Below are 18,734 nucleotides of genomic sequence, written 5' to 3' on the forward strand. Positions count from 1 at the left end.
GGATGCACAGGGAAGTTTAAGACCAAAGAAATGTATTTAAGGCATGCAATTCTTCCAGTGTCTAGCTTCAGCTCAGGGGTTCTCTGAGCGTGATGCAATTAGTCTCTTTAAGAATCCTCATTAGACCTCTTTTCCAAGTATTTATCCAGTTAGTAACCCTTGTTAGAGCTCTCTTCCAAGTACCTATCCAAACTCTGCTTGAACATCTGTACAATTTTTGCTTTCACAACATGCTGAGGTAAGGAATCCCACACAGATTACTATCCGTTGTATGAAGTACTGCCTTGTTTCATTTCCTCTGAACCTGAGCCTGCTGGCTTCCTATGGTGTCTCCTAAGTTAGTGTTGGAAGTAATAATGAACTGTCGGTCTATAGTCACCTTCTGCATTTTGTACACCCAGGGGAATTAAAGAACTAGATGTACAAACTGACAAGGAGCCTGAGCCAGGAGAGGAGATGGGACTGCTAGAGAAGCATCATAGCACATAGGCAGGGGTGAAAAGCCCGGGTAGAAACTGAAGAATATGTGCTTAGAGGTGAAAGAATGGAGAAATTCTTCCAGAAACTCTCTAACACAGTCTCTCAGCTATCTCACAAGGTGACAAAAGAGTGGACGTGAACCTTGAGGCAACATGAGTCTTACAACAGCATAACTAGCTAAAAGGTGAAGAGAGAAGTAATAATACAGGTGGGAGTAATGACAAAAAATACCTGTGATGGCATGGATGAACTAGATGTCTTTTTATTGTCACCAACTCTTGGCAATTTTCAGCTACTTCTTTGCTTAGGTTCAGGCAGTGACTGATGAGCATCTTCTGACAAGTGATCTACCTCTCTGTATTCATATCTGCAATCTGTTATAAAAATTCAGCTATGTACCCCCAGCTGTTTTTTTGTTTGAACTTATACATGGTAGTTAGAATTGTATTTTTTGCTAACAGTTTATGGAAACAAGCATATCATTTGCAATAACCAAGCTTAGTGTACAAACTTGTGCCTGGAGGTAGAGTGTTTGACCAAAGACTTCTGTTATTTATTGATAGATTTTCAATACATCATTGTTTGAACCACGTCCACAGGGGTATGAAAATGTTACTGATATAATACCACCATATAATGCTTTTTCAGCACAAGGAATGCCAGAGGTAAGAAAAAAAAGACTAAGAGTATTATTAGCTGAAGTCATATTTTGCAAAACACTTGATGGGATAGATTGCTCCAACTTCTCAAAATATTTCTTATAGTAGTTTTAATTAACCATTAGTGTAAGAGAACACATAAGGACAGCTAGACCACATGTTGTGCAAAGGTTAAAAGTCTCCTATTAGAAAAAAAGCTTTCTCAAATTGCTAGAAACCTGAATCACATAGTAAGTGAAAAGCTTTTATCTTTATGGAAAATGTTGAATATGTCTCAGATTACTCCACATTACTCGATCATAGTGAGAGGACTTGTTTACGTCTTAAGTAGAAATACCAACTTATAAATCAATTTGGAAGACATTTTGGATTAAGTGAATGTCTTCAAAAGCTACAAAAGTCCCTCACTTAATCTGATAATTCATCACGGGGGAACAAGTCAGGGACAACAGTGCATTGCATACATGAATGAAATTACATAATAGTGAGTGTTTGTGTATGCAAGGAATATCACTATGTTTTCATGGTCATAGAAGTTTGTCAGTTTAGCAAAGTACATTGGTTTAGTTTCCAACCTCAGTTTATAGGCCTGCTAAGTGCAGGATAATACAGAAAGGTCAGCAGTTTGAGCCAAGGCTTCCTATAGAATAGTATGGAAATCTTTTGCTGTTGTTTTTATGGGCACTGGATCTTATTTGTAGAAATGAAAAAAAAAAAAAAAAAGCTGTATCATACATTGTGAATTAAAACTGTGTATTTCTGAAAACAGGTATTTTGTTTGTGGAGTGACCAGTTGCCATGAAACTGCTTTTCTTTTCTGCACAGGCAGATCTCGTCTATGTGAATTATGGCCGCACCGAAGATTATTTTAAGCTGGAGCGTGAAATGGGAATTAACTGTACAGGAAAGATTGTCATTGCCAGATATGGGAAGATCTTCAGAGGAAATAAAGTAAGGGTTGTATTTTATTTTTTCCTCTGTGGGTCAGACACTGTTCATGGTAGAGCTGGCGGGAGTTAATGAGGGCTGTAAGTTGGAACATATGAGGAGAAGGAAGCCTGCAATGTATCCATTGTGACTGTGTTCTAAGAATAACTTCCAAAACAATAAAAACAGATGATTGTATTAATCTTCTGAGATGACTGCAAATTCCATTAGCAGTTCTTGCAAGAGATTAGTTTAGGGAACTGAGCAGTCTGTAGAGTCAAGGGTTTTAATACTTTTCATCCATAGAAACACAGTATTTGAAGAAGTATTTGACAAGGAGTCTGATGCACAGATTGAATAACTAACTCTTCTGACTTCAGACAACAACCCTGACAGAATTGGTGATAGTGGGACAGTGGGGATAGTGGTCAGTTTTTGTGCCTCAATTTTATGTCCTTTGCTTTATTTCATAGCCTTGAGCTATGACTAAAGGTGTGACACAAATAATGAACATACTGTGTGTCACTGTGGTTTGTTCTTCTGCTGAGTCTGTGGTCATTTTCACTCTTCCAAATATACAACTTCTAAAGCTATGTCCCCATGGAAGTAAATTGCAACATTCAGATTTATTACTGCATTAAAAAAAAGGCATTTCTTAAAAGCAAATAATTTCACAGGTTAAAAATGCCATATTAGCAGGAGCCCAAGGGATCATACTTTATTCGGACCCTGCTGACTACTGTGCCCCTGGAGTAGATGCTTATCCAGATGGCTGGAACCTTCCAGGCGGAGGAGCCCAGCGTGGGAATGTGTTAAACCTGAATGGAGCCGGGGACCCTTTGACACCAGGTTATCCTGCAAAAGGTGAGTGAAAGATCTGTACCCTGGGCCATCAAGTACTTTATAAACTGGTGCAGAAAGTTATTATGGCACTAGAAAGTAATCTATTTTCAGCACAGATGCAAAGAAAAAAGCTGCTTAAAATTATTTTAGCAGTAGTTAATTTTCCTATTGCAGACTAAGTTCTACCTGTATGTAATTTCAAGTAGTTGCTTTTGAGTTAGGCAGGGAAAGTAAGTCTTTAGGAAAATCTCTTTGCATGATCCCAGCCTTGTAACTCTTAGAAAAGCAGGACATGTAGGTTTACAGACTGTGAAGCAGTAGAAAATGGCTGAGAATTTACACCCATTTTTAAATATCTGTGTTTCTCAAGAGGCCCAGTTTAAACTAGATCATAGTCTACCATCAAAGAGGAGTAATAGCTTTGCTTGGAGGTATGTTTCCTTGCTGATCCTAAATTCCAAGCAGAAAAACAGTTTAAAATCCTCTTTACAGGGAGTAAAATTTCTGTATTAAAAATAACAGTAGCCTGGACTCTTCTGAAACTTGGCACCATGTACTTGTCTTGTCCTTGTAGGTGTGCTGAACTCAGTTTGAACTAAGTTTTCTACCAGTCCTGTCTGCCAATGGGATGGGAACACAGGGGTGCTTCTGGAAAACTCACTGGTTTGTGTCACCATTGCTGGGGGCATAAGACAACACCATACTGAAAAAACAGGATAGATTGTGTGTGCCTGGCCCACCAGATTCAGAGAGACATTGACTGTCTTCAACATAAGTAAATGCATCTGTGGATGTCTTCTGCAGTTTGTCAACAGGCTGCACAGGGGCCATCTTCACCTCACACACCAGCTTGCTTATCCCACAGTCAGCTTTGAGGAGACGTAGTAACATGGATGGACAGCAAATCTAACCTTGCCTCAAATGTGGGGATTTCTTTTACACAGTTGTGCAGATGCACTATTGGGTTTGTGGTTCTGCCATTACGTTTTGGTTTCCTAGAAGCAACATCTATGAAATGATACAAGAATTAAAAAATTGTTGCATGCTTGTGGCTACTGTGGGGCTGCACTGTTCAAAAGTATTTCCAGTTTGGTGAAAGTTGCTAAGAACACTATAAACTTGACATTTTGTTCTGGTTTCTCAGAGTACACTTTCAGGTATAAAGTTAATGAAGGTGTAGGGATTCCCAAAATCCCAGTTCATCCCATTGGATATCATGATGCAGAAGTATTATTACGGTGAGTATACATCAGTTCTCACCAGAAGTCAGTATTCATAAATGTGCAGCAAAATTTTTTATACTAAGATGGTAAAATCTATGCTGTTACTTGTATTTCTTGCTCTTTTGTAGTAGTGTATACTTCAGAAAAAGTGGAAAATTCAAAGCAATCTGTTTCTGGCATAATTTTTTAAAGAATTTTGTAAACCCACCTTGTTTTAGGTGCAGTAATCATTAAGCATATTTAAGGTTTTAGCCTACTGGTCAACTACATTTTTCTTGGTTTTCCCTTAACAGTGCAATGGGAGGACCCGCAGCTCCAGACAGCAGCTGGAAGGGAAGTCTCAATGTGTCTTATAACATAGGGCCAGGATTTGCAGCCAACTCTTCTACAAGGTCTGTTTTAACACTTGCCTATTTATAAAATATTGCAAAAAAAATACCTCAACAAGAAAAAGACTGTGAAGAAATACATCTAGAGATATTCTGGAGAAATTTACTTCCTTCTGACTGGGAACACTTGGTAATAATTATTAGAATTTGAAAATAAATCATCAAAACTATGGTGTTGCTCAGTGTCCCCAGTGTCAATGCACAGACAGATTCAGAGGGCATAGGTCCAGCCCTGTCATTCCAACTTTAATCCCGACTTTTATCCCTTTCAGACATTGTTTCACTGGTCCTTTTAAAAATGGCTATATAGCAGTAAGTAGGCATTCTTTAACACTGTTGAATTAACCCTAAACTTCCTCCTCACTTCAAGTTTGGTCTTTCTTTTCTGTTTCTGATGACCAAGGGGACGATAGGACAGCCAGCTTGTACCAGTCCAATGGGGAAAGACTGACAATTCAGTAGTTCTCTTCTATGTATGCTTCCCTATTCCACTGGAAGCCTCCCAGGGTTTCTGTGAACTTAGAGGTGTGAAGTGTGGCAATGATTTGAGAGTCCGTCATCTGTTCCCCAAACCTGGTAGGCCCCATGGTTGAAAGCCTTGAACAATAATAACAGGACAGAAGAGCCTAAAGCCCATATAGTTTACTAATTTGTTTGGGAGGAACTGGCCTTTGACCAGTTGGATTAGCAATACTATGTTTGCAGTTTACATTTTTTCAGCTCGTACAGAGAAATACAACTGTCCAGGCCTCCAGCACTAACAGAGTTGCTCTCTAGCAGATGAAGCCACATAACAATTGCATTTGATGATGCAGGAACTGTCATAGCATTCTTCCTTGTTTATAACTGATAAGCTGCAATAGATAAAGCTAAAGATCACTTTTCTGTCACTTTTTCACGTAAAAATACTTTTGGTTTACATGAGATATTATTCTGTGAGGACTGGTAGTGGACCACAATGAATGGTCTGTAAAAATGGTGTATCATTATCACTGCTCCACCTCCTGCAAAACAAGAGTATGTCTGAATATATAATTTTATAAAGACTTCATTGATCATTATTCTTTTCTGCTCTGCTTTAACACTAGCTGAAAATGAATAAAGTAGGAATAAAGAAATAAGAAGACATATTTGACATAATTAAGGTGCTGTTTGGAATGTCTTGAAGAGCAACAGTGAGAAAAGAAAGAATATGATTCATCCACAAAACATATATGTGAGAAATATTTTTGAATGTGCTTTTTAACATCTTCCTACTTGATAGGGTAACAGCTTTTGTAAATATGGGCTAGTCCTACATATACTTTTTTCTCAGAGTAGCTCCATATCAAAATGAACCTTTTGACTCTAGATAGAAAGTCAGTTGCACATGGGAAGTGTGCACGTATATGCATGCTCAAGGCACTGGTGTCATTTATTTTCTGGGCAAAGATCCAGTAGGTGTCCTGAAGCAGGTTTTGATTTTGACAGCTGTGCAGATTTGCTGCTGAAAAGGTAAGTTCAAATGTGAAACTCCTGGAACTTTGCCAGGCACAAAAAAGGCATTGTTTGATGCTTTGTTTCTTCTACAGGTTAAGAGGGGCTGAATACTACAGTATTTTTAGCTCCTCTAATACCTGAATTTCCTTCCTTTTTATAAAATTCACAAGTGGATTTTACTGGGGGGAAGGGATGGAGGATTGACAAATCTTGATCACTTAGATCTGCTGTCCTAAACAGAGATTTCAGTTTATTCCTGGATGAATATTTCTAATGACCCTCTCTCCAAGTTCTATCTTATTACACAGAATTGTGCTACAAAATCAAAGTGTATTCTTTATAAAAAAAATGTATATCCACAATTATCATTTTGGTCAAAATGTAAATGTATTTTTAATTACTGTATATGCTTTTCAGTTTACTCCTCTAATACACAATTATCCAATTGACTCCCATAAATAGCAATTCAATAAATTCTGTAAATGTTTGAAAGTTTTTAGATTGGCCCGCTTCATAGGGTTATTTCTAAGGCATCTTTCTGTCAGCAGGTTAACCTGAAATAAAAAATGGGACACTGATACAGCATGACAAGTTAGATCAGTGCTGAACACACAAAGCAGAACAGAAGCACAAACTTTCTGGCTTACAAACTATTACGTTGACTTTTAATTGCCTTCTCAGTCAGAAATGGTTACTCCATACTGCCTTTCATTTCAGAAATGTCAGAATGCACGTTCATACAAACAATAAAATAACACGAATTTACAACGTTATTGGCATCCTCAGAGGAGCTGTGGAACCAGGTAAGCATCGGGTGCTTGAGGATTTTAATTCCTTGTTTATTTTGTGTTGGGTGAAATTGTTCTCATGTTGCAAGAAACTTCAAGATTTTTAGATAGCCAGATAACATGTAATCTGAGAAACCCTTAATAGTTGTCCTTTCCCTCCCATCACACTGTTTTTCCTTGGCATTCCCAGGAATATATTTGAATGGGAATGCTAGAATAATAGATGTCAGAGAATTTTTTTACAATGCCTGTCATTTTACAGTAGGTTTCCCCTTACATCATTCATATGTTTTGCCTTTGCAAAAATTAACACAATGCAAAGTACAGAAAACTAGTGATTATTTGGGACCTCAACATGCTATTGTTGGTACTTAGTAGCAGGCCATATACATGAAAGACTTTTAAGTGGAAAAATATGTATAAAATTTCTTGTCTTCATTTATATACTTCAGTAGAGTAAGTGAATGATTGCAGATTATCTTAAAAAATAAATTTGTAGCGCTGGTATTAAATTTCGTATTTTTTTTGAGACCATTAGGGATGTAATCAAAGGAAATACAAGTAACCTGAATGCATTTTTATTTAAGGATTGATATTGTATGTTTGTTTCCAGACAGATACATTATTTTAGGAGGTCATAGAGACTCTTGGGTATTTGGTGGTATCGATCCAACTACGGGTGCAGCTGTTCTGCAAGAGGTTGTACGGAGTTTTGGTAAAATGAAGATGGAAGGTAACTTACTTATTACAGACATAAAATTATGGATATGGAAAACAGCAGCTTTGAGGAACTGTGTTGAATGTTCCCCTAAGCAGTTGTGTTGATTTAACTTTCACCTCTACAGAAAGTTGTAGTTCTCATTATGAAAGATGAAAGTTCATTGAAGAGATGCATATGTAGCATTGCGTCTTAGTTGGCTGAATTTATTCCCTCACGTCTCTCATCAGTGTAATAGTACCCTCCTAGTTGTGTGGAATGAAAATACTGCATTAAGAAGAAATGCCTCTGCAATAATATGTACCTCTAAGGACTTTAGAGAGGATTTTTTTTTACTGCTATATCAATTAAGTACTATTTTTTTAAAGTGATTTCAATTAACTGTGGTGATCTTTCACTAGACTTTCTAACTTTAAGTTGAATTTTCAAGTTTAACTATGTGATTGCAGGTTGGAGACCTAAGCGAACTATTATTTTTGCTAGCTGGGATGCAGAAGAATTTGGATTGTTGGGTTCCACAGAATGGGCTGAGGTAAATAAAAAATAGTGTAAAGAAAAGCAAAACTCGAAAGTCTGCTGCAGGTGGCTGCAGTACCCAGTGGCATCTATTCCTAGACTGCAATCAATAGCTTCAAGGTAAAATTGGAGCACAACAGACTCTTTCAGGTGCTGTGAGACCTTCATATATTTATACGAATTACCTACCTAACTTCTCACAATGTAAGTGCACAACTCTTCTAAGATTTAAAAATCTACTTTGATTCAAAGCTAATGTCTCTCAGTGGTCTCTGTGTGGAAATCTATCCCTCCATTTAACAGAATGATAGCGTTTCATGTAACCTAAGTTGGTTTATTTTCTAACTTTCTGTTTGAGAAATTCCTTAGTTTCTATAAACTAAAGTCCAGATCATGTACCCGTGATCCATAAGCACATGAAGCCCTTTGTGAGGAAATTAATCCTCCTGGGCAAACAAAAGTGTAGGTGATCTGTGAGTCAATAGTTCCAAATTCCTGTGAAACTTCCAGTATTATATAATTTCAGGGGCAGGACAATTGATTAATTCTCTAATGGGATCCCTGACTGTATTCCTGTCTGAAAGAAGGACATTGGGAAGTTCAGAAGTGAGGTTCTGAATGTTTTTCTCTTCCTTTCCCTGTTGGGCATGTTCGGTTCTTAACCCTGTAAGTGGATTTGTTCAGCCCTGGTAAGAAATATAGGTCTTACAAGAGTTTTCATTGCTTTGTCTGTAAAACCCAAATTAGAAATAGAGCAGGCAGAACATTGTCTGATGAAACACATTTCTGCCAAAATATGTCAATTTATTAGTACTGAATGGTTTAACAGAAATGTGTTGTTCTTCTGTTAGAATTTAATTTACAAGGTTATATTTAGATATGTGGATAGAGCTTTCAAAATCTATAAAATATATATCTAGAAAATAAAATATCTTAATCTTTTTGTCTTAGTTTATTGGCATGTATTTCAGTAAACTACAAAATCACATAGCAAAATGACACGTGTCAGAAGAGGGAACAAAAGCAGAAATATGCTCCCAAACACCAAAGGGTTTTCATCAGTGTTCTGTTAACAAAGCTGAGATTTCTATTCTTTTGGATTTGCAGTAGTTTTTTTTCCCATAAACCATTTGGCTTCCAGCTGCAATATACTCTCTGCATCTTACTGTTGGTTTACGGGACATGAGATGCAGAAAGCATAATTTAAATTATCTTTAAAGAAGTCATTTACTGAGCGATTTTAAAGAGTTGGCATTAAAGTTTCATCCCACCTGAACTCCACTGGTAGCAAAAGTATACTGTATATAAAACTTCAGTTGTGATCTCTTTGTCTATGTGTCTGTGCACATATTTAGATGCTGTCAAGGAAAAACACACCATTGTTTTAACTATGAGGAATATGAAACAATGATACTTAAAAGATCAATTTCTCTTGAGCAAGTGATGAATAAATTAGCAGTTCTTTTTATGTTTGATTTGTTCACATATTGCTACTGCTGTTCTGTAATGTTTTTTGTTTAATAATTTAATATCTAGTAATCTATCATCCATTATTTCATGAAACAGCAGCTGTACTAGTTTAGAAAACCATGAGTGCAATTCATATTTGAACCTCAATGTTTTTATATTATTGTTTCCTTGCTTTATCTTGGTGGTGTGCGTTCCTCCTCTTTGACACCTAAATTAGATTCAGTTTCTCTAGAGACATTCCTCACAGCTTACACTCATGTTTTCTGCAGCTGCCAGATCTGTCATCTACTAAATCTTGAGGAAAATTAACCCATGATATTCCCCGTCTTCTGTGTAACAAAAAGACTGTACAACTGTGGCAACATCCTTTTGTTACATAGACAATCTCCATTACTCATAGATGAAGGAATTTCTTTATCTTGCAAATATGCTTTTGCATATATGCAAGGCCTCGTGTATGCATATACAGGCTTGCTCCCTCCCTTCAAATTCTTTTGCAGAATCTCCTCTACTGTTTGTTTTAAACATATTAATTTCATTATGAAGTTATCAATTACCAAGTCAATTTTTAGTTCACATGACTTACAAATGATTAGTTGGGTTATAAATTGAATGAATCAAGTAACAATTACTAAGCTAATTAGAATATCTATCACAAAGCCAAGACTTAGTAAAATACCACTTACTGATTAGAATATCAATTTCAAACATAATTAACAGTTTGCAAAAAATTAAACAAGTGTGCGTATATATTTAGCATGAAAGCAATGCTTGGTTGACTCAAAACAGTCAGTCAAATGCATTCTAATAGGAAATGTCAGTGCTTTGACTTATCCCTTTTTGAAATGGAAGAGTATAGAAATGACAGCAATAGTTGGTTTATCAGTGTTAAAACTGAGTTCAGTGCTGGGAGCTCCCGTGAATAACTAGGGATTAAAAGCATGAAGGAATGCTGGCTGACCTCACTGTCACATGTTGCATGTTCAAAAAGCACTGCAAGTGCAGAATTAAAACACGTGTATAACCTTAATTTACCCTGTTACAATGCTGTTCAGTAATTTTCCTGTTCCATCTTGCTCCTGTGTGATGCATCAGGCAGCACCTACATTTTGTGAATGCTTTCCACAACAAATTAAGTCCCAGAAAGCAGGAGTGAATTTCATATGCCCAGATCATTGACCCATCCTCAAACATTAATATAATTAGTAAGGTACATAGTGCTACTTATCCTGACTGGGTTCTTAAAGGTAATGCTGAAAAAAACAGTGCACTTAACATGCTCTTGTCTAAATGTCACTAACTGAAAGTAATAATTACACTTCTACAACACCAGGAAAATGCCAGAGTCCTCCAGGAGCGGGCAGTTGCTTACATCAACACAGATTCTTCTATAGAAGGTGTGTCTTTTATTTTTAAATTCACTTTACTTCACAGATGTCAGTTTTAATAGTTAACTGGGTATTATGTATTGCATCCAGAACTGGCAAGCATAACATAGATAATGGGATGTTCAGAATAAGTGTAGCAAATACAGAATTAAGTGGAGAGAGAAAACAATTTAAATTCTCACATTGCTTTCTTGTTGCAAATAGCGCCATCCATGAGCTGCATGTGTCTGGAGTCCAGAATGTGTTCTCTGGAGGAGTTTAGTATTCTGTGCTAATGAACTGAGCAGTGTGAATGTTAAACTCTCTCTTAACTGCATTAACTTTAATTTACAATTACAGTTTTAATATATGACAGACTGCTCCTTGTTCTGCTTGCAGCTCCAGGTCCTTTCTCTGTGGAATTATAATATTTTGGGGCTTTCTCTGTGCTAATGTCCAAAAATGGGACAAGTGGACCAGGTTTTCTTATATCCTGGACTTACAAGATGTGGTTATCTAACCTGAGTCAGAAATAACTTAGTCATCAAGTTCTTTAAAATTAAATGTAACGTATTCAAAAACTTCATGGGGTCTCTGTCAGAGTAAGACAGAGTTTGAGCTGTAATTGTTTCCAGTTCTCCAGGTTTTCGCATCATTACTCCTCCCTACACGCACACAGACACACACTGAGGTCCTATTAGGTTACCTATTAGGTTATGTAATTTATTAGGATTTTAAGACAATTTGTGTCGAGACCTTAGGCTTACATTTTGTGGGGGTGGGACCCATTTTCATGCTTTAGGCCAGTGTGGTCACCTTTGTTCATTGCTATGAGCAGGGAGAATATGCAGGGAGTTACATATGTGTTATGGCAGGGCTCTTCTAGAAAAATAAGCACTGAAGAGTATTTCACAAAAAAACCCGATCCACCATTATCCAATTTACTATGGCCTTCAAACTATGAGAAGAATCTGTCATACAGGAATGTTGCTTAGAAACTGGACTTTGAATTTTGGGCCCAACACTACGACCTAAATCACAAAATCCTTCTTAAATTATACTGAGCTTTATTACAGGAGGACTTCATTTACTCTTGTCTGTGCTGAAATAATAGTCAGTCTTGTAAAGTTGTCCTGCATCATAACCTCAGTTATTTAGGGCATTGCTCTTCCCATGTTAAACCCAACTTATTTGGGCTTACTGTGTGTGAATAAAATGGATATCAACAGGCATATTTAAGAACTCTTTTTATTCCTGTCAGCTGAAAATTTTGTCTGTCACAAAAGAATTGGAAAGAAAGAAAAGTGAAATCCAGGTTCTAAATGCTCAATTGGAGTTGGGGGATAGGGAGGATTAGATCTGTTCCTTCAATTATGCAGCCTACATGCTGTGTAAAAAGTAGAGCAGAATTTCACGCCTAGAAGATCTCATGAATGAAATAATAGCTTTACAACCGCTTCATATTCTCAGCATGGATTGTAACACATATTTTTTAGTTGGTTAGCAGCCAACATGCTGCTGCCTTAACAATTTTCTTCTAAATCCTGATTATTCAAACACGTCTCTTGCTTTATGCATTAAAGAAAATGTGAAAGTAAATCCACTGGAAAAGAGATATGTAATAAGGAAAAGAACACCATATTCGGTGTACTGTTTCAAGCATCTTGGACATCTTTCACCTGACTGAGCATTAAAGTCCTCTGTACGGCCATAGCATCCATGTACTCTGCTGACTATTTTGTTTATCATCGTACATTCTCCACAGCACTTCTTATGCCACGTTTTGGACAGCAAATTGTTTCTATTCAGTGTCCTTCAGCAATGAAAAGAAGAATAGTGGGTCCTCCTTCTGAGCATTTTTGTGACTTTAATTTCCAGTTCTCAAATATAGACTCTCCTTGGAAACTTTATTAACATTATCTAATATTTTTTCATCATCATGGGGTTTTCTGTAATTGTCAGTCTAGTCCTCTTGTGAGTAGACACTGTGCAAAGGATGACCCAAAGGTCTAAAGCCATGTCAAAACCTAATAACTGTGTTATCTGAGAACTTAGGTTTTATTGTATCAAAGCCTTCTTGCCCCTCTTCCCCTCTTTGTTGTTGTCCATATTTGAGGGCAGAGGTGTTTGCCCAGCTGCTGTCCGGTGGCTGTAATCTATTGAGAAGACTGCTTTACACTCCTGCCTGCCTCAAAAGTGGCGATAGTTTCTTTTTGATGGGGCTTTTGCTGCTGTAACCGACAACTTCAGTATGAGATACTTCCCTAACTCAACTTAGCCCACAGGCGATGTGCAAACCTCATAGGTGTAAAATGTAGAAGCCACAGCGTGGTGGTAAAAGGGGAGGTTTAGGAGGCAGTAGATGAAAACATTACTCTGCATCTTTGTTGCCTCTTACTTGGGTGAGACTTAGTTCTGAAATACAAAATGCCAAATGTCTTGCAAGTCTTTTACTCAGAAGATGACCTGTCTTTCAGATACAGTCTGCAAAAACATTGAAAAAGTACTCTTTATGATAAGAGAAGAAGCAGCTGCATTGAAAGACTTCTTAAAACACCTTGCAGGGAATATGTCTTTCCTCCTGCACAGTTCATGAATGCACTTTGTTTTTAACATACTACAAAAAGTAGGATGTCACCGTTGCCTTCTGTTTAACACAAGCTTCGGGGGGAGTGTGAGTGACAAGGGCTTGTAGCTAATGAGGGATAGTTGGGCATATTTGACAACTATGGGAAGGCTTAAGTAGATTACTGTGTATGTACTATAAGTACTGCATCATTATTGTGTAGTTGCAGTAACTTATACCATGTGACCAAGTAGTCTCTTTCTGTATATATTCTGAGGCAAGATCTAAATTCTTGCCTTGGAGTCAAGAGGTTTGTCTAAGAAAGGACTGCAGGGTTTAATCCATTAAGAAGATAATGCCACTGGTACGTGAAGGGAAAATTTCCATGTCTTTGTTTCATTTTCAGGCAACTACACATTAAGAGTTGACTGCACCCCTCTTCTCTACAAACTGGTGTATAATCTGACAAAGGAGGTACAGAATCAGAGTGTCTATTATTTATGACTTTCTAAGAATGTAAAATTGCAAGTTTATTTGATAAAATTGGATTATTGACTAATATTGGATTTATCTTATCACGGTGCTGGAAGAAACTTGATCCCACCAAAATCAATAGCAAAACATCCCTTCAGTGGTACACAGTCCAGACTCACAGTTCCTCAGTATTCTTAGAAAGGTTGAAATGTGTCACTGACATAAGTGGAATATTATTTGTAATATATAGTAAAATTAATAATAATAAAAACAAGATAATAAAACACTTGAGCAAGATCAATTCTCTAAAGTGACATGCATTTGAGGAAATAAATTGCATTTTAAATTTCCATTTCATGTGCAAAAGAGAATCTATCCATTTTCACATTGACTATCTACCATTTTCTCTCTGTCTGTTCCCCCTGAATCTCCTTCATATCTCACTGAACCCCTGAAATACTGTGATAGTTACCGAAGGATTGGGAAGGTTTTGTAACAGGCTAGATGTATGGATTTGCATGATTACAAGTGATCTAATCATGTCTCCTTTGCTTTCATCTCTCAGGATGAATTATCATAAGGCTGAAAGATTGTGGTCCACTAAAACATGAAACTTCATTGGCCATATGAGGAGTTAACCAGATTGGGCGCCTAGCATGAGCCATTGTCACTCTCCTCAGATCTGGATTCATCTCAATTAACAGAAGACATCTCTGTCTGACTTAAGCAACATAGGCTCCCTTTAAAGACAGTGGGTAGAAATGGGTACCTTTAGGATGAGATTCATTTGACCAAATGTGGTTGTCCACTCTTGTACATACAGAACTCTCAAACTACTTTTTCCCCCTGATGTTAAGGGAGCCCAAGTGACTTGGACCAGTGTAAAAATCTGCACTGTAACTGTACTAGATAGGATGACTCCAGCTGTTAGTCTCCCATCCCATTACATGCATTCATCCTGAGTTATTTTCAAATGCAGTACACTTTCTTTTAACACTGGAAATGCCACGGATTGAATCTGGGGCGGTTTATCTATGCTATTCCCATGTTTTTCTTTTCTTCTCTACATTTTATTTTCTTACCAGCTCTTTCTATCTTACCCTTTCTTCCTTGCGGGGGAAGAAGCTGTGCTTGTTCAAACGTTAGCTGTGACACTTTGCACACTGAAGGGCGTTCTGTTTCGCCTATAAAAATTTCTATGATGTCCCTAGTGCTGCAGGGCCCTGGATAAAATAATTTACTTTCTGTCTGCAGGAAGCCACTTACCAGGGATACGTCGTTCTGCAAAAGATAAACAAAGTGAAAAAATGCTCTGGGCTAAAAATAGTACCTCACTCTTGATCTTAAGTCAACTTTTCCAACTATTGCTGGGTTTGAGTAGAAAACTTCCATTAAAGTACCATGTGAAGTACTTGAGACTGGCTTTTTTTTAAATTTTCCTATTCAGTGTTATTTAATCTTTTTAACAGTAGAAGCATAATGTAAACAATAGAAAGTGTGACAACTATTCCATAATTCCATGCTGTTTCCTTGCTAAAAAGCTCCTAGAAGTATATTATATCCATCCATATTCTTCATAGCTTCATTTGTAAAGGGGATTATTTTATGGTAGAGACTTCTCAGTGAAAAGTCTGACAATTCTCCGAGCTCCTTAAAGCCACTGGTTTTTTTCTTGTTAGCTTGTTACAGACAAAACCACAACTACTTTTACTTTTGTCTTGTTCCACAGAGCAGAATTCTGCAACAACATTCTGATTCTCTGCTGTTCTCTGCTTTCTGTACATAGTCGAGGAGGACTTTCCCCAGTTTTTTTATCGTATTGTCTCTGTCCAAAGAATCTCATCTGCAATCCTTTTTTTCTTTTCACTCTTTTTTTTTCACTATCTTGCTAAATAAATTTGAGTCACTCCTTGCCACATTTCTCTAGCGGAGTGTTTTCCTCTTTTTTTACTGCTAAACCTGGGACTGCCTCTCATCTTTTTGAAAAATAAAATCATGGTTCAATTTTCACAGTGATTCTACATTGTAGTTTTCATTTCCAAACCATCTTTAATTTGCCACTGTTGATGTGCCACCAGTGACCTTCAGTGATCTGTAAATCACAGGCTGTGAAACCTTTCTGTAGAACACTTAACACTCTTTTGAACTTTTCTGTAAGATCATTCATAGAGGTTGTTGGAATTTTCCCAAAGAAAAAGATGTTTTGATGGACCCTTGGAGAGAAGTCAGGGATACCAAAGGGCATTTGCTGAAGGACCACTTCTAACTAGGACACCATTTTTGTTGGCATAGGAACACGTATACAGATGACTAATAGACCCTGTAGAAATGTGGCACATCTTTCACTTGACTCACTGCTTTTAACATCACAGAATAAAATTTATTTAAGGATTCAAACATCTTTATTCTCCAGGTCTCTAAAAATTCCAGTGAATTGGATTACCAGAAGAGGGAGAGAAACTAAAGCAACAGCTAGAACAGGGAAGCTCTGTTTTGCAGAGGGATCTGATTAATTTTCTTTATTCTTTTTTTCTTCACTTGCATTTAGGTAGCCTTTTGTAAAGATAACCAAAGACTACAGTCTGTGCTTTTGCTAATCAGTTGTGTCTTTTTCACTTACCTGGGAGAAAAAAAAAAAAAGATTTCTGTAAGGGCTAGAAGGACTAAGGCAGAGTGATTATATTCTTAATTTTGCTATTTCAGCTGCAATGCATTGCGTTTGGATGACATTGGGAAGCTAGATGTACACATCAAAGCCTCAACCCATTAAGTCTTTGTATATCCTGGTTGCTAATTTCCTGAATAGGAATACTGAGAAGTCCTGTGCACCTCAGGAGTCCTAGTTAATTCTTGGAAACAGCATAAATGGGACCGAAGTGTTCCCTATGCTTTGCGTTAGGCTTTTACATGGGATTGGATTTCATTCAGGAAGCCTAGTATGTGAAACAACATTAGTGGAGATGTGGGTGATTATGCACATCCAAAAGAAAGTTATTTCTGTTCATATTAAAGGCTCCAACATCGAACTATCCAACATCCCAAGATCTCTTTGCTCTTCTTGTTTTTTAGTGAGCTGCTTCTCACCAAAAAAATGTAGTGTACACATGAAGTGTCATCTTTCAAGGAGTTCTGCATTTAAGTGTGGTCCTCAGCATACAGATGGGACATTTAGCTGCTGAAAGCCTTTTTTGACCCTGCTCTACTGCTAGGCTTTTGACAATTGGACACCACCAGCCAGCATCTGCAATAGTTCAACTCCAGTTCCCCTGTTCTGATCATCACTTCTTACTTTGTATTTATACTTAAAGAACTCTGCATCTTCCCTTGAGGTAGCAGTAAGCTTATGCTGATTCCAGATTTGGATCTAAGTCAGGGCAAATAGTCTGATTTACTAGGCTCTCAGTGTTGTACGAAAAAGCTGGCCAATGGGTTTTACATAACCAGAGCTGTCAGAATAACATCTCTGCCAGAGCATGGAGTACTTTTACTCCCATATGTCAGAGTTCAGCTTGCTCTTATTAATGTGCCATTTTCAATTTAGCTGTAGAACTTGAACAAAGTGCCCTGAAAATGACAGCAGCCAAGCAGTTACTTCACAAAGTTGTTATTTTGCTGCTAGCTGCTGACATAATCTCAGAGGTCAGAACTCCTTAGCGTTTCGATTTGGAGTCTGTATATTTTTCAATGCAGAATTTAAGTCTCGACAACACTGCGGGACCATGTATCTAGCCATGAACATTTTTGCTCTGTATTCTGGGAAAAAAAAAATTCCCAATCCTCTGCACATCATAACCAATCTTGTATTTAAAGGACCATGTCGATTAAAGATTGTTTAAGTGTAGGTGGAGACCAGGGCCAGGGTCTTGATTTATTTTTACCTCTGCCACAGATTTTCTAAGAGCTTTGGTCAACTAATTTTATACTTTTTCATAGTTTTCCTGGCTGTATGATAGCTGTGCTAATACTTACCCTTTCCATCCTGGTTACATAGCTTTTTGATTTTTTTTAAGGTAAGGGTGGGACCTACATTTGTACGTACAGCATCTTGCACGACGGTGCAACTGGCTGGATGGCCGAGCCCAGAGGGTTGTGGTGAATGGGGTGAAATCCAGCTGGCGGCCGGTCACAAGCGGAGTCCCCCAGGGCTCGGTTTTGGGACCGGTCTTGTTTAATATCTTCATTGATGATCTGGATGAGGGGATAGAGTGCTCCCTCAGCAAGTTTGCAGATGACACCAAGTTGGGAGGGAGTGTTGATCTGCTTGAGGGTAGGAAGGCTCTGCAGAGGGATCTGGACAGGCTGGATCGATGGGCTGAGGCCAACCAGATGAAGTTCAATAAGGCCAAGTGCCGGGTTCTACACTTCGGCCACAACAACCCCAGGCAACGCTACAGGCTTGGGGATGAGTGGCTGGAAAGTTCCCCTGCAGAAAAGGACCTGGGGGTGTTGATCGACACCCGGCTGAATATGAGCCAGCAGTGTGCCCAGGTGGCCAAGAAGGCCAACGGCATCCTGGCTTGCATCAGAAATGGTGTGGCCAGCAGGAGCAGGGAGGTGATCATGCCTCTGTACTCGGCTCTGGTGAGGCCGCACCTCGAATACTGTGTTCAGTTTTGGGCCCCTCACTACAAGAAGGACATGGAGGTGCTGGAGCGTGTCCAGAGAAGGGCGACGAAGCTGGTGAGGGGTCTGGAACACAAGTCTTATGAGGAGCGGCTGAGCGAGCTGGGGTTGTTTAGCCTGGAGAAGAGGAGGCTGAGGGGAGACCTTATCGCTCTCTACAACTACCTGAAAGGGGGTTGCAGAGAGGTGGGTGTTGGTCTCTTCTCCCAAGT

At 38.2% G+C, this 18,734-nt stretch overlaps 1 protein-coding gene across 3 annotated transcripts in view; it reads left to right on the top strand.

The window, feature by feature from the left end:
* LOC104264363 (N-acetylated-alpha-linked acidic dipeptidase 2) overlaps positions 1 to 18,734 on the top strand; it is a 34,207-nt gene that overhangs the window by 5,225 nt on the left and 10,248 nt on the right. For all 3 annotated transcript variants that reach the window (XM_009821401.2, XM_059825994.1, XM_059826001.1), the window contains 10 exons: positions 1,044 to 1,145; positions 1,965 to 2,090; positions 2,744 to 2,930; positions 4,054 to 4,147; positions 4,426 to 4,524; positions 6,718 to 6,803; positions 7,402 to 7,521; positions 7,956 to 8,038; positions 10,826 to 10,889; positions 13,832 to 13,899. In XM_009821401.2, the coding sequence (XP_009819703.2) occupies positions 1,044 to 1,145; positions 1,965 to 2,090; positions 2,744 to 2,930; positions 4,054 to 4,147; positions 4,426 to 4,524; positions 6,718 to 6,803; positions 7,402 to 7,521; positions 7,956 to 8,038; positions 10,826 to 10,889; positions 13,832 to 13,899 (1,029 nt within the window). The remainder of the gene's footprint in view (positions 1 to 1,043; positions 1,146 to 1,964; positions 2,091 to 2,743; positions 2,931 to 4,053; positions 4,148 to 4,425; positions 4,525 to 6,717; positions 6,804 to 7,401; positions 7,522 to 7,955; positions 8,039 to 10,825; positions 10,890 to 13,831; positions 13,900 to 18,734) is intronic.

This window comes from Gavia stellata, chromosome 1, assembly GCF_030936135.1.
Source record: "Gavia stellata isolate bGavSte3 chromosome 1, bGavSte3.hap2, whole genome shotgun sequence".
Lineage (NCBI taxonomy): Eukaryota > Metazoa > Chordata > Aves > Gaviiformes > Gaviidae > Gavia > Gavia stellata.